This window comes from Sitodiplosis mosellana, unplaced genomic scaffold, assembly GCF_009176505.1.
Source record: "Sitodiplosis mosellana isolate CC-2019 unplaced genomic scaffold, AAFC_SMos_1.0 Smas_scaffold_6102, whole genome shotgun sequence".
Lineage (NCBI taxonomy): Eukaryota > Metazoa > Arthropoda > Insecta > Diptera > Cecidomyiidae > Sitodiplosis > Sitodiplosis mosellana.
The window spans coordinates 632,165-647,431 of record NW_022601343.1 but is presented as its reverse complement, the minus strand read 5'-3'; the positions used below and the strand labels follow the sequence as shown (position 1 = coordinate 647,431).

The 15,267-nt window shown below is 32.7% G+C and overlaps 1 protein-coding gene across 1 annotated transcript; it reads right to left on the bottom strand.

The window, feature by feature from the left end:
* Positions 1-7,114: 7,114 nt before the first annotated feature.
* Positions 7,115-9,446, bottom strand: LOC129573711 (uncharacterized). The gene is made up of 2 exons (XM_055454621.1): positions 9,218-9,446; positions 7,115-9,138 (listed from the first exon to the last, which is right to left on the bottom strand). The coding sequence occupies exons 1-2, from the start codon at positions 9,399-9,401 to the stop codon at positions 7,781-7,783; spliced, it is 1,542 nt and encodes a 513-aa protein (XP_055310596.1). The 5' UTR covers positions 9,402-9,446; the 3' UTR covers positions 7,115-7,780.
* Positions 9,447-15,267: the final 5,821 nt, after the last annotated feature.

Genomic DNA, 15,267 nt, shown 5'->3' with positions numbered 1-15,267 from the left:
TTTCTCTCTCACACATACACACATATACACAAACACAAATACTCTCTCTCTCTCTCACACACATACACACATACACACACACCCACTGCAAAATCGGTTTTGGCCACGCCTTTTCTCTATATATGTATATACTTTGTATGTTTTGATCGTGATCAACGTCTCTGCTTGCTGTATAAACTATATGACAACGATCGTGTGTGTGGAATTGCTGAGAATGATGCGAAGTAACGAAACGATAATAATCAACGTCTCCGCTTGCTGTATAAACTATATGGCAACGATCGTGTGTGTGGAATTGCTGAGAATGATGCGAAGTAAGGAAACGATAATGATCAACGTCTCTGCTTGCTGTATAAACTATATGGCAACGATCGTGTGGGAAATTGATGCAAAACCTCTCTCTCTCCTCTCTCTCTCTCTCTCTCACCTCTCCTCTCCTCTCTCTCATCGTATGTATGTTGAAAACACAGTTTATTCTAATTTTAGTGTAATTTTAAATAAAAGATTTTGTCACCATAGAGATTCGAACTCACTACTATTGTATTTAAAAACCAATGTTCTAACCGCTGAGCTACAGCGGCTTTAACTAAATGTATGGAAAAAGTTGGTATATATGCGTTTCAATAGCTACTGAGCGCTCCATTGAAAAGAAAAAATTCTTATGATAGTGAGAATCGAACTCGAAGCTTGCTACTGTATTCCAAAAACCAATGACCAATGCTCTAACCACAGAGCTACGACGTTTTCAGTTATCCCTAGTCTAATGATATGCTTCTTGACATTGCATTTACCATGTATTTTGTTGTTGTTGGATTCGTTTCGTATGTTCATACAAACGAAGTAAGAAAACTACGGAGCTTTCAAATTGTAAACAAATGATCTTAAAACGCACCAATGTATTTTGTTATTGGAATATTTGCATTTAATTCTATGAAAGAAAAGATAAAATGTGTTGGTAAATCTGTTGCAAATCAGAAAAAAGAATAAAAACTGCCTTTTTTTTTATTGTCAGTATGAAATTTTATTTGTTCACACTTTTTTATTTGCTCACATTTTAGTTAGATATCTCATCCTCATCACAAGGTAATGAAGTTAAATTTTTATATAAAATCATCTATATCTATTTCGTTGATATCGAAACCTTTAAATTGTTCTCCAAAATCAACTTCATCAACGTTGTTACTAACTGCATTGGATTCGATCGGCATTACTTCTTCTTGTGATTCAATTTCATTTGTTCGAGCTTCTTTTTTAATATTTTCATAAGGTAGTTCACCGGAACTAATCTTTTTAATCTTTAACTAAAACTTTTATTTTTCACTTGATGGTTGTTTTCTTCCATGCAAACTGGTTCACAAATTGTTGGTTCCACATATTCTTCCATAATTGTGGTATGCGATAGCTGTTTCCTCTGATTCAATGCACGATTATAATGGTTCAAAATGATTTCAAACTCAATGTTAGCTTTTCTTGCCATTTCAAACAAATTCTCCTTTTTTTTAACTGCGTATTTCGATTGTTTTACCCACAAACCACTCATAACTGTATGATGAGTATTCAAAAACTCTGCACGAACTCGATGAATTATGTTTATTCGATTCATGATAAATGTGATACTTGGATTGGATTGAAGTACATTTGACAGAGTTTTGGTTATTTTAATCCGCTTCCCAAAGTGTCACATTTTGCTCATTATATTGACGCATTGTGTGAGCATTGATTCATTGCATTGGCGCATTGTGTGAGTCATGCGTGTAATCAATAATGTTTATGTCTTATTGTATCGTCACAAACTCATTTCACACTTTATTAATATTTATATTTAAAATATTATGTTAAGCTTTGCTATATTGTGTTGATCAGTTTTCAGAAAACGCATTATGCATTTCTCTAAGTGTGTGGGATGCTTTCATTCGGTGTTGTTTGTGCTTCCTTTGATGTTGGTGTTGATGTTGATGTTGGTTTTGTTTCTTTTTCTTTATATTATTATTTTAAGTTCACGCAGTTGTTCTATAATTGAGTTTATTTCATGTGTGCGGTTTACGTTGTCTACAATCTGCGAAGCTAGTAGTTTTCTCAAATTATTACAAAGTTCATTCGGATGAATTACTCTAGATTCAAATGATTGATTCGGAAAGTCATCTATTTCAACTTCCGAATCGTTTGTTAATAAGATTGTTGACGGTGTGACTGGTTTTATTGCTTGATTCACATTATTTTCATGTTCGACTCGAATCTTATAAGCATTTTCAAATTTTTTTCTGATAATGTTTTGCGTGGCAGTTAATTTTGACACATTAATCTGATCCATTTTTTAAATTGAAAACAGATTTGAATGAATGATTAAATTCATTAACTGCTCACACACCGCTTTATATATGAATTTGTAGATATTCGTTGAAATTTTTGCGATAACGACCTGAGCTAACTTCATGCTCAAGAGAAATGCATGCAAAACCAAAAGGTTCACGCCAACATTCCCAGCAAAGTTCACGAAATTGTTCAAACGTCATATCAGCATTCACACTGAAATCGTTGTAAACATGTTTTAAATTCAGATCGTCTTGTCTGAACAAAATTACGAAATTACAATTATCACGAATAAGATGTTTATTAAGTTTGGTATAGCTCTGAACAATGTAAACCACATCGAGACTGCGATGTCGCCCGAGTGTGAAAATATTACGCACCACTGTTTTATTAATCGCACGATCGTTGATCACATCATCGAACACAATTAGTGAATTTTTTTTCATTTGACTCGGGTCGATAACATTTTCAGATGTTGCGAATGTGTAGCAACCAATTTCTTTTATTGATTGCAGCATTTCACACAAATATTTATATTTTTCTTGGTCCAATGTTTTACTATATATGTACAAATTCTCAAATTTCAATCCATGTTCGCTCTCAATCAAACTGATGAGAACGTTCGTTTTTCCACATCCGGATGGACCTGCTATAACGCAACGCACATTGTTTGGTAAAAGAACACTATGACGTATCCGTTTAGATGGATTATTAGATGTAGATGTACGTGCATCTATATTTCCAACCGGAATATCAATTGAATGTTTAACGAACTGCATCTTGATGATGAATGACCGTTTTTTATATAAAAGTGATAATTTATTATCAACAAAATATTATTATTCAACTTTATCCTATTGAATAATCGTGGAAAAACTATAAAGATCAATGTCTTGTGGTATGAATAAATCAGTCTTTCATGCAGTATACTCTGAAAATGACATCGACATCATCACTTACAGTTGCTTTTACAGGTACCTCATCGGTACTTCATTCTAGTTTTTTGCCTCAAATCTTACTAGATGGAGATTGTAAATATAGTTGTGCACTACTTAATTTTATTATCAAAAATTGTGAAAATTTGGAGGAAATAATAAAATTGGGTGAATTGCGCATAAATTGTGATATAATCTCCGATTCGTATATAAATGGATCGCAGAGTCATACAATTCATCAGTTTGCTTCCAGTGCATCATATGCGAAAGGTCAAACATTTGTGGAAATTTCGAAACATCTCATCTATTTCCCAGTTAAAACCAAGTATTTGTCTTCCATTCAAATTTCCATTGTTGATCATAAAGGAAGACTTGTAAATATTTACGGAGGTGATATCATTTGCCGAATTCATATCAAGAGAGATAGCAACTAAAAAAATAATTTAAACATGTTAATCTATCATAACCGCAACACTAGTTTGAAAAGCTTTGACGATTTTAAAAATAAAAGAAAAAACGTGAAAAAAGAGTATAAAAGTTTAAACAATCGAAAATATTGTGCTATTCAACCAGAAGCGTTGGGTGAGAAGAGTCAAAAGAAATCCAGGAAACAGAAGAAAAAAATTTCAAAAAAAAACATTAAATTTTTGGAAGGTCTCGGACTTAAAGTGAAACAAAATATAGAACAGTGATAGAGTGGGAAAGTATTAAGATAAAACATTCAAAGAAAAAAAAGTGAGCAATGTATAAAAATAGCAGCGATATTTTGAATATCGGAGGAATTGCTGCTGAGGATAATGCAATAATAAAAAACCAATTGTATACATACACACCGTTTACTAATTCGTTCAGTGAATCAGAAGAGATTCGTATTGTAATTCAAAATCAAGACTCATGTTTGCTACCAAGTGAATCATATCTCTACGTGCGCATTAATGTAATAACTGAAAAAATGATGAAAATGCTGCTGAAAAAGTTAAATTTGTGCACAATTTTCCATCGTTTTTATTCAGCGATGCTCGTTATGAATTGAATGGTGTTGAAATTGATCGTATAAGAAATGTTGGGATAACATCAACATTGAAACTATCTGCAGCTTCACACCCATCGAATCTGGTTGGATATTATCATTTCAATGAAGCATTCACTAATAGAGTAGCACAAAGTAAACATTCAACGTTGTCTTATGATGTAATGATTCCGTTGAAAATTTGGTTTGGATTTTGCGATGATTACAAAAAAGTTATTTTGAATAGTCGACATGAGTTAATATTACAGCGAGCACGAAATAGCTTGAATTGGACTAAGTACTGATGGTTCTACCAATGTAAAGATTGAGATTACTAAATTAGAATGGAAGATGCCACACATTATATTAGCAGACAGAGTAAAAATGAATATGAATGGATTTCTGTCTAAGAATAAAAGATTTACCATACAGCATCGATCATGGGATTTGTATGAGTATCCAGAGCTCCCTCAAACAATGAATCATGTATGGACTGTTAAAGCAGTTTCACATTGGAATAAACCAAGATATGTTTTAGTTGCATTTCAGTATGATAAAAAAGAGAATAAAACTGCGGATGCATCAAAATTCAACTCATTGAGAATCAACAGTGTACGTTTACATCTGAATTCACAAGTATATCCATATCATATGCATGAATTGGATATACCTGCAGGAAGGTATTCAGAGTTATATGAGGCTTATGCAAATATTCAGTCATCATATTATCACGGTGTGGAAAATAAAAATCAGTTTGCTATCAATTTTGGTGACTTCCAGAAAAATATAATGTTTGCATTTGATGTTTCACGATCTGATGAAACTATCAAAAATGGTGCAGTTGATATTAGATTGGATATAAAAGCAACGCATAATCTACCAGCTAAATGTTCCGCTTATTGTTTGATTATTTACGAAAATGCGTTTGTATATTCACCTTCCGATGGAATTGTTGAAAGAAGTGTGTAAATGAGTACATTGACGTTACAAAAACTATAAAAAGTTTCATGAATAAATTAGTAACAAATAGTAATACGTGAGCGTGAAAAATGACTAAACAGCAAATAGTAAAAGAAATCCATCGTTATGCTCGAAAAAATTACGAGCGACGCAAATATTCAATGCGTGGTATTGCCGACACATTGCAAGCTGATCTTATCGATATGCAGTCGTTTAAAAAAAATAATCGTGGTTACAGATACATTTTAATTGTCATCGATGTTTTCTCGAAAAGAGCATACGCTGAACCATTGAAAGATAAAACAGCGAAAAGTACGACTGGAGCAATGGAAAATTTTTTTACTCAAGTTGGACAACATATTCGAAATTTACACACTGATGATGGGAAAGAATTTTTCAACAGTACAATGACACGATTACTCACACAATATGACAACATTAATCATTATTCTACATATAGTGTTAAAAAGGCGAGCATCGTTGAACGTTTAATCCGTACCATCAAACGAAAACTGTATATGCAATTCAGTTTACAACAGTCAACCAAATGGTATGATTCTCTTCAAAAAATCATTCATACATATAATAACACACGGTAAGTACCATTTATCATTATCATATAATAAAAAAATGTCATCATGTAATAATATTCTCTCTTTCTCTCTCTCTCTTACCAGTCATAGAACAATAAAAATGAAACCCAATGAGGTGACGCATGAGAATGAACAACAACTTCTCGATACTGTGTACAAGTACAAACGTGAATATTCTGAACGTCGAATGGCTAAATTTAAAGTTGGTGATTACGTGAGATTGAGTGATAAACGAACTGTGTTTGATAAAAGCTATACGCCTAATTGGACGACAGCAATTTTTAGAGTAAGAAAAGTTCAGTATAATACAGATCCAATTACGTATCTGCTCAAAGATTGGAATGATCAAGAAATTCACGGTTCAATGTATGCAGAAGAGCTTCAACATGTTAAAAATCCAAAAGAATATCTCGTTGAGAAGATACTTCGTAAGAGAAATGGACAAGTGTACGTGAAATGGCTTGGTTTCAGCGATGAATATAATTCATGGATTCCGGAAAGCAAATTACTTGACTAAATCCTCTCACCTTAAAAACAAGATGTTTCAAATGGTATATATTCATTGACATATTGATGCATAAAAGTAGTTTTATTCAGACTGTTGTATGATACAAGTGTCAGTGAAAAACTAAAATAAAATAAAATAAAAGCAAAGCAACATGGAAAATCATCGATGCAATCTAAATAATGTTTGCTTATCACGTTCATGGTTGTGTTTTTATTTGATTGTGATTGTGTGGATATTCGGTGTCGGTGGAATTATTATTTACAACTCGATGAATGGGGAAAGGATTGAATTTCCATCAACAACAACAACAACAACAACACCATTACCATCATCAACAACAACAACATCATTACGATCAACAACATCACCAATAACATCACCAACAACAACAAAATCAACATAAAAAAAAACATCAAACAAAACGTGTAGCCTGGAAGATCATTTTTTAGATTTTTTGTTATAGTTTACATCAAATGAATCTTATCACTCTTGAAAAACAACATCTTTCATTCATATATTTAGTAACATATTGATGTATGTATTTAGTTATATTCTAACTTTGGTGTAATACAGTCAGTATTGAGTGAAAAAGTAAAGAAAAAAAATGAAAACTTGTTTTTGCAATCGTTTATATCGCATGAGAGAACCAACTGCAATCATCGAGTATGCATTTAGTGGAAGTCTTTGTCGTATTCGCGAATTTGAAACAGTAGATGGATTGCGTTATTGTCTCACAATATTTAATCTTTCGGACTATAAACATTTACATTTTCCACATGATGAATACAAATGGTTGATTAGTAAATTATATGCGCTCCAAATCCCACAAGCGATATTGCCCACCGCAAGCAAATCAGATGTGCAAAAATTAAATGAAAGTGTATTGAGTATTAAACAGTTACCATTCGATGGTGATTTTAAAATCAAATTTGGAATTCATAGATTGACTATAGGACCAGTGACAGCATTCGGTCTTGTAAAGACTACACCATTAGCAGATGTAGATGTTTTTTCCGTCAATAAAAATCCGTTTACATGTAATTCCAAATGGGATATATGTACTTGCAAAACATGTCCAGTATTTGAACGTCTCATCGAATACGAAACAGCTGCACTGGAGAAATTTGCACATCGTAGACCAGAGAATGTTATATTGTTTCAACATTGAAAAGTTAAATAAATGAATAAATTAATTAATAAGAAGATGAAAAAAGTGAGGTTTGAATCGATTGACAAAATTCTAAATATGCATGTTTGGTCATTCGCATATCGTGAAGCACGGAAAAGTAATTGGATAAGCAACGTTTTAGATAGACATCGATTTGAATTAAGAAAACAAAGGTTGGAAGAATTGCTCATTAAAATTGGATTTTTTTTTCTAGATAATAAGAAAATTGTGATTTTATTGAAATATTTCTTTTATTGAATAAAAAATGTTTACATGTCTGTATTATTATTATGATTATTATTTCAAAATCCCCTTCATACTTTCTGCAATATCTGATACATATTGATATTCACTAGTCATTTTTTCAGAATCGAGTTTATAGTGACCCCAAGCGAGCGTATCAATACCATCTGGCTTAATCATATATCGTTTATCGTCAAACGGATTCAGTGCAATCTTTTGCATTGAAATGGTGTATATTTCATGTTTTATCGAACGAATCGAATTTTGCTTTCTCATTTCAATAGAATTATTTTTTATGCAATTATAATAATCCTCAAATGAAATATGATTTTTCAGTACATTTTTCTTTACACCTTTAGCTTTTTTTATAACATGTTGCCTAACACCTTTATCTTTTTTGTTTTTGTCAATTTTTGTGCGCACAGCATAACATTTTGAGCGCATTCCAACAACTTCAGTCACAATTTCACCATTCAGCTCATCTTTGAACTTTCCAACGACTTTTTTGTTATGACGTTTAATACCGTAAATATTTCCCTCGGGGTAATCCCAAGTATCAAACTCATTGGGCTCATCGCGAATGTCTGCGTATACATCATTCGTCTTTATCTCGAGGATAAACGAGTCTGTGTCCGTGTATATCAATAAAATATTGGGTCCGTACTTCGGTTTCAAGTAATTGTATAAGAATTTATACATTAATAGTTTTGATAATTCTAAAATGCACATTCCTACAACGATTGGTTTGTTCATTAATATACACGATTTGTGTAGTTCAATAGCTGCTAAATCTTCTTCGAAGATTGTACATTTTTTTAAATTAGGTTGTGCAATTAAATTCCTTCCACAATTTTTACCGCCACCATACCATTTATTTACTAACCTAATGTCTGAACGCAAACGTAGATTTTCCATGGTTTTCCCATAGATTGCGTTATTTAATAATTTATAGAAATCTTTTTCAAAATCGTTATTGGCTTGAGCACGAAGTTTCGTGTTCAAATCAATATATGGCTTCAACCAAGCGCATTGTTTGAACTGAAGCACCCGATGAACTTTTTTCAATAACAAACCATGTTCGAGAGCTAGCTTCAACATTGAATAATGAATGATATAATTTTTCTTATCATAAAAAGTTAACAATAACTTCTCATTCTTTGATATACCAGGTATTATTCGACGCTCGGGACAAAATGGATAATCATTATGCTTATCATGAAGTTCTTGTGGGTACTCTAAATCAACTTCAAATATGTAACCTGTATCCGAGTCGTTTTTTAAATTTAAAATTGACGTTACATTTTTTTGATGGTCAGATGAATTGAAATTACGTTTGATTTCACTCTCAGACGTCCACTCATATTCTCCAATTGGCAACCGTTGAGACATAGCATGTCCATACAAGTTGTTGGCTTTAAATTTCACAAAATGAAATAAACAAATATTTACAATATGTTCGTTAAAAAATGATAATGAATCAAATATTTTTACCATCCAAATACAGTAGATATGAAGTTTCCTTTGTAGGATCAAACTCGTTGTCCATATATTTATTATTCGCCTTCGTATATCGCTTATTTATTTGACTCACACCACCACGTATTCCTTTTTCTGCAATCATCAGCATATCCACGTCTGTGAAGAGTTCGATAGAAACACCGGTGTATTTCAACATTGCATCAAATGAGAGACCGGGTGCACCAAAATAGTGTGCAGGGTCAAGTGAATATGTAGCAATGCATGTATTTCTAAAGTTCTCAAATACATCAGCCAGTAATAACACATCAGTTTTTAAATATAAATCAGAATATTCACCAAGTGTTTGTATTTTGAATTTATTCCATACATTCTGTGCATGAATGTAATCCTCTTCTGATATATTTGTCTCAGTTAGACTGCTAAAAAAATTGTCTTTTCGCGGTAGCGTAGTCTCTTCAAGTTTTTCATACACGTTAATATATTCGTATGGAAAAACACCTTTCCGATTCAGCAAAGTAAACATTTCATCTGAACAAAAACCTGATTTTATACATTCAGATTTGAGAATTTGCTTTTTTTCACCTGATATAAGCGAGGCTAAATAGTCCAATGATGCCGACATAAAACGTAAAGAATCAATAAATTTCAATTTAATTTGTTTTTGATAGGGTAATCCGAGATCATGCACTGTTTTGATGAATGAAATATATTTCTCTGAATTGTTTGGGATGATTGTTATTTCACCAGGGATTTGTTTGTTGCTTCCAAGTTTTCTGATTAATAAATGTGAATCATACCCCGACAAATTATGCATTACAACAGGAATGTTTCGACTAATTTGATATTGTAAATTGCATGATTGGTGTGCAGCACCTCTATAGACTCCAGATATATGACAATGATCTCTCACTCGAATCATATTAGGTTCAGATTGATCGTTGTTGAAACTTTTTTTGCATATGTGACAAATAGGTGTTTCCATAAATGTTTTTTCTTCTTCTTCGCTTAAAGCATTCATTGGTTTTTTATCCTCCAAAAACTCAAAGACTTTATTTGCAATTTCTTTCAATTCCTCCATAAACCATTCAGCGCAGTTTTGCCCACGATAACTTGCATAGTATGATTTTGATTCATCGTTTTCACACTTGAAATAATATCCGATACTGTGCATTTCATGATGTTGATAAGCTTGTGTTGAGCAACCTGGGTTAAAGACTTCTCTTTCGACTTCCTTCAACAATGACTCTATATCAGCATATACAATGAACGGTATTTTAAGCTCATTTTTATAATTTTTGAATGCTTCATAGTTCTTTCCAACGGTTGGCATTTCAATTGCACATTCATTCATACTTTGACATAATATTCTATGTTTTTCTAATTTCTCATGTGAAATGAAATGGATTAAACAACGATCGCATATCCATGATTTATGTCCATGTTTGCTCAACTGTGAGCCGACTAATCTACTCAAATTTTTAATCCAGCAATAATGTGAATGCGTACTCACTTCATGTGGTTTTTCATTGTTTTCGTTTGTTGATGTTTCTGTAAGCATGAGCAAATGAATGTATTGTTTTTCAACAGATTTCGAGGCTAGAAAACGTGGGTATACACATTTTTTTTTCGAATCGTAATAGTAAACATTGACAGCTATGTGTTCATTTTGTTGCATAAATTTTTCAATTTGATTAAGTCGTACTGGAAAATCAATTCCATCGAAATTCAATTCATTAATCCATTCTTGATAGCTTATAGCATCCGTAACTTTCTTCTTGTTTTTTGCATATACTTTATCATGATGTAAAGCTGCTAAAATTGACCACATGAAACATTTCTTGCCAGTGTTTTTTAAATTTATAACTGCTTTATTATTTTTTATCACTTTCGGGAGTTCAATATATCCAGAACCTCGCAATGGTTCATATTTAAAAATATTTACACGCAATTGTTTGATTTCACTCAATGTAAATCCTGAACCTTCTACCATCACTTCATCGACTTGTCTCACCACATGGTTAATAATATTGTTTTGAAAGTGTTCACGCAAATCGGTAGTTGAACTAATTTCACAATTTTTCGTTGGTATATGAATCTCCCGTTTTTCTGTCAATACATCACTATCTTCATCTACTTGAAAAGAACGTTCAAATTCTGCACTAAAATATGATATCGTTTTTATCAAATCAAAGTCTGTGACAGCTTCGGTTATTTTCACTTTATATATTTCGAACGCGTTTGATAAAAATTCTTCAATGATCTTATATCCATTATTCACTAAATCGAATTCACGTATACGTTGAGCGAAAGCTGAATTTACAATTTTACTTTTACGCACACACATAGTGTGAAGGCAAAAGTATTGTAATCGGCCAAAATTCTTTGCTCCTCCAGAAATGTGTTTTCTATCCATTTTAGACCTAGTGAAACACGAATTGACTGTTTTTTCGGTGTCGTAATGTATGTGCGTGGTACACTGTACGCTGTACGCTGTACGCATGAATTTGTTACCACATTTCCGGAGAATTTATGTTAGTATATCAATATCTGTTTTCACCAAAATATGTGTCTTAGTGAGGAATAGAAACCATTAAATTTTGAGCTCAATCTGTTTATCAATAAAAAAAAATCTTTTCAAAATGTCTAAAAAATCGTGTTTTTGTAGGGGAGGAACCCAAAATAGACATTTTTTGACGTTTTGACATCATAAAACTCGATTTTTTTGCAAGAATAATGATAGTTTGTGCATACTCGAACCCTCTGCTTGCTATCACAAATGTGTGAAATGGACATTTCATTGAGAAATTTGCACAATTTTGCGAAGGGTCGGCTTGAACATTGAGTTCATGTGCAAAGTTCATGGAGAAGGTACTTCACCATACGTCCAAATGGCCCATTTCTCATCATTTTTTGACGGCCAACCAATTCAAGCTATAATCACAGTGACATGAAGTCATTTTGACGTCCAAAATTGCTTTGGTTTGGAAAGTAATTTTCAACTCGCGAAATTTTTTAGTGACTTTTGGTGTTGATTCAGAATCGAGTATCAATGCATTTTCATAGTATTATTCGGCTAAAAATAGTAGAATTTCCGTGATAAATGCATTCACTTTGGGAGATTGAGCTTCCATAGTGGACGATTCCATGTCCTACAGATAACTATGAGAAAAGTCGAAAATTTGTTTGGAAAGTTCCCAAAATAAGCATTTCTCGCGTTATTTGCAATATCAAACTATATTTCTTTCGTGGAAAAAATGTTAGTTTCTCCACTTCTGAACTTTATCTCAATTGAATCGTGTATTGAAATATGATTCAGTTGGTTCAAACGCAATCGAAAAAGACCCAAGATAAATTGGTTCGAATAGGAAATATATTGGGGATTCATGTTTTGGATCAGAGTGCGGAAAAGTTCATCTTACGGATGTAAGACTTTTTATTTAATTCTACTCGCGGGTTTTCATAATCATTAACTTTTTCCATGATTGCTCTATAACGTTTCTCAATCAATATCTTTATGTTAGCGATTTTACACTGTAGCTTATTTAAATAATATTCAACTTCGCAAAAAAAAAAAAAAAAACACACACACACACACACAATTTTTCACATGGGTGTTCGCATGTCGCATAATAGAATTCAAAGAAACATAAAGACGATTTTACACAGTAGCTTATTTAAATATTATTCAACTTTGCAGAATGCATTCTGAACACAAAAAAAACACACATAAGTGTTTGCATGGGTGTTCGCATGTCGCATAATAGAATCAAAGAAATATATAAAATTAGAAAACAATTACATCTTTTGCACTTCTCATATGAACGACAGACGACGTTTCGGAGTCATCCACGACTTGCGCGACGACTCGCGCCACGATCGTAGCATCGTTTTGGTTCGTTGTACATTCGTTCAATGTACTGTATATGCATACGACGCAAGCGACTTGAATTCGTAGAACCGAACGCGGTGCACGCCGTGCACGTACGACGACGACGACGACAACGACGACTGTATACACGACTTATACGTGTACATTGAACGAATGTACAACGAACCAAAACGATGCTACGATCGTGGCGCGAGTCGTCGCGCAAGTCGTGGATGACTCCGAAACGTCGTCTGTCGTCCATATGAGTTAGCGTGAAAATCTTTCATTGTAAACATTATGCATCTATGGGTGGGAGGACAACATTAGAAAGAACTGATTTCAAACAAATGTTCATAAGCAGGATATTTTCATATTTTGTGGTCAGTTTTGATTTTTTGTTGATCAGGTTCACATATATTTTTCTCGATAGCTTTTGTTCTGTTCAAGATATTTTGTTTTGCTTCTAAAAAAACAACGTAACATGTGTGCACTTGCAAGATTAAGATTGATCGGAAATAAACCATATCACGGTTTTGGACAACTAGCTGTTGGTTATCACAAAATAGAAAGATTTAGTTTAGTGAGAAATAAGTATGCAGATAAAGAAAGTGATAAAAATCAAAAAACAATTCTGGTGGAACTCGAAGACCAAGTGTTATTCCTTCCAAATTATTTCATGAGCGCTATCAAAGAAAATGAAATTGAGGATTTAAACTCTACTGATGAAATTCAATATTTGTACTTTGGTGGTCAAAGAGAGAGAAACAAGTGAGTTTTTTTAAGTTTTGTGTTAAATAAAACAAAAAAAAATAAAAATTCTTTTTGATACAGATCTTGGATTATCAGAATTGTTAGCCAAGCAGTAGAAGATGGAAGAAGACAAATGAAGCAGTGATTGATCAACAACAAATGTGAATCGAGGAACAATATATTTTCTATTTGTGCAAAAAAAAAAGTGAAAAGTGAGTAAAAGCAAACAATAACAATAGTAAATAAAATATATACATTTTTTGTTTGCTTCTATTCACTAGGTTGTTGAGCAAGGTGACAACAACATTGATGCAGATGGTATACGAATTAATCCAATAATGACCAACTTAATAGATGATGAGGAATTTGATTCAATATATTTTAGCGATAAGGTATCACCCACTATGCATTCAGAAAAGTTTGATTTTAAAGCATTTAAATTTCAAAGAGATACATACATTAGAAGTTTAAGTAGTGAATATCATGAATGCATGCGTCAATTATTATTTCATTATTTGTCAATAGTTCAGAGTGAATATGGCAAGGAATTTATAGAACATTTTCCTAAGATAATGAGAGATATGTTGAAGGACTTTAACGTGGTAATGATATATGAAATGCAAAAAGAATCATTTACTTTTAATAACTATCCACAAAAAAGTTTTTAGCAAATAAAAAAGTGTGAACAAATAAAATTTCATACTGACAATAAAAAAAATGCAGTTTTTATTCTTTTTTCTGATTTGCAACAGATTTACCAACACATTTTATCTTTTCTTTCACATAGAATTAAATGCAAATATTCCAATAACAAAATACATTGGTGCGTTTTAAGATCATTTGTTTACAATTTGAAAGCTACGTAGTTTTTTTACTTCGTTTGTATGAACATACGAAACGAATCCAACAACAACAAAATACATGGTAAATGCAATGTCAAGAAGCATATCATTAGACTAGGGATAACTGAACTCACACTGCATATGAACGCATTGAAAGCAGTTATATTCATACGTACTCCGTAGCCCAGTGGTTAGCGTGTATGCTTTTGTATGCACCAACCAACCGGGTTCTGGGTTCGATTCCTACAATGAAGAAAATCTTTTTATTTAAAAAGCACTATTACAGTACGATAATATCAAAATATCATGGCTGACGAGAATGTTGATGTTGTGTGTGAGAGAGAGGAGAGAGAGGAGAGGAGAGGTGAGAGAGAGAGAGGAGAGAGAGAGGGAAAGACCAAACGTACATGCCGATTCTTAAATACAATAGCCAAATCAACGATAAATATACTGCAATCGAGAGAGAGAGAGAGAGAGAGAGAAAGAGAGAGAGAGAGAGAGAGAGATAACAATAAGCACAACGCGCACAAATACCAAGTGAATAAAAACAAATGAGTTAAAATGGTGAAACATGTGTGCACTCGATAAAAATGATATTATTT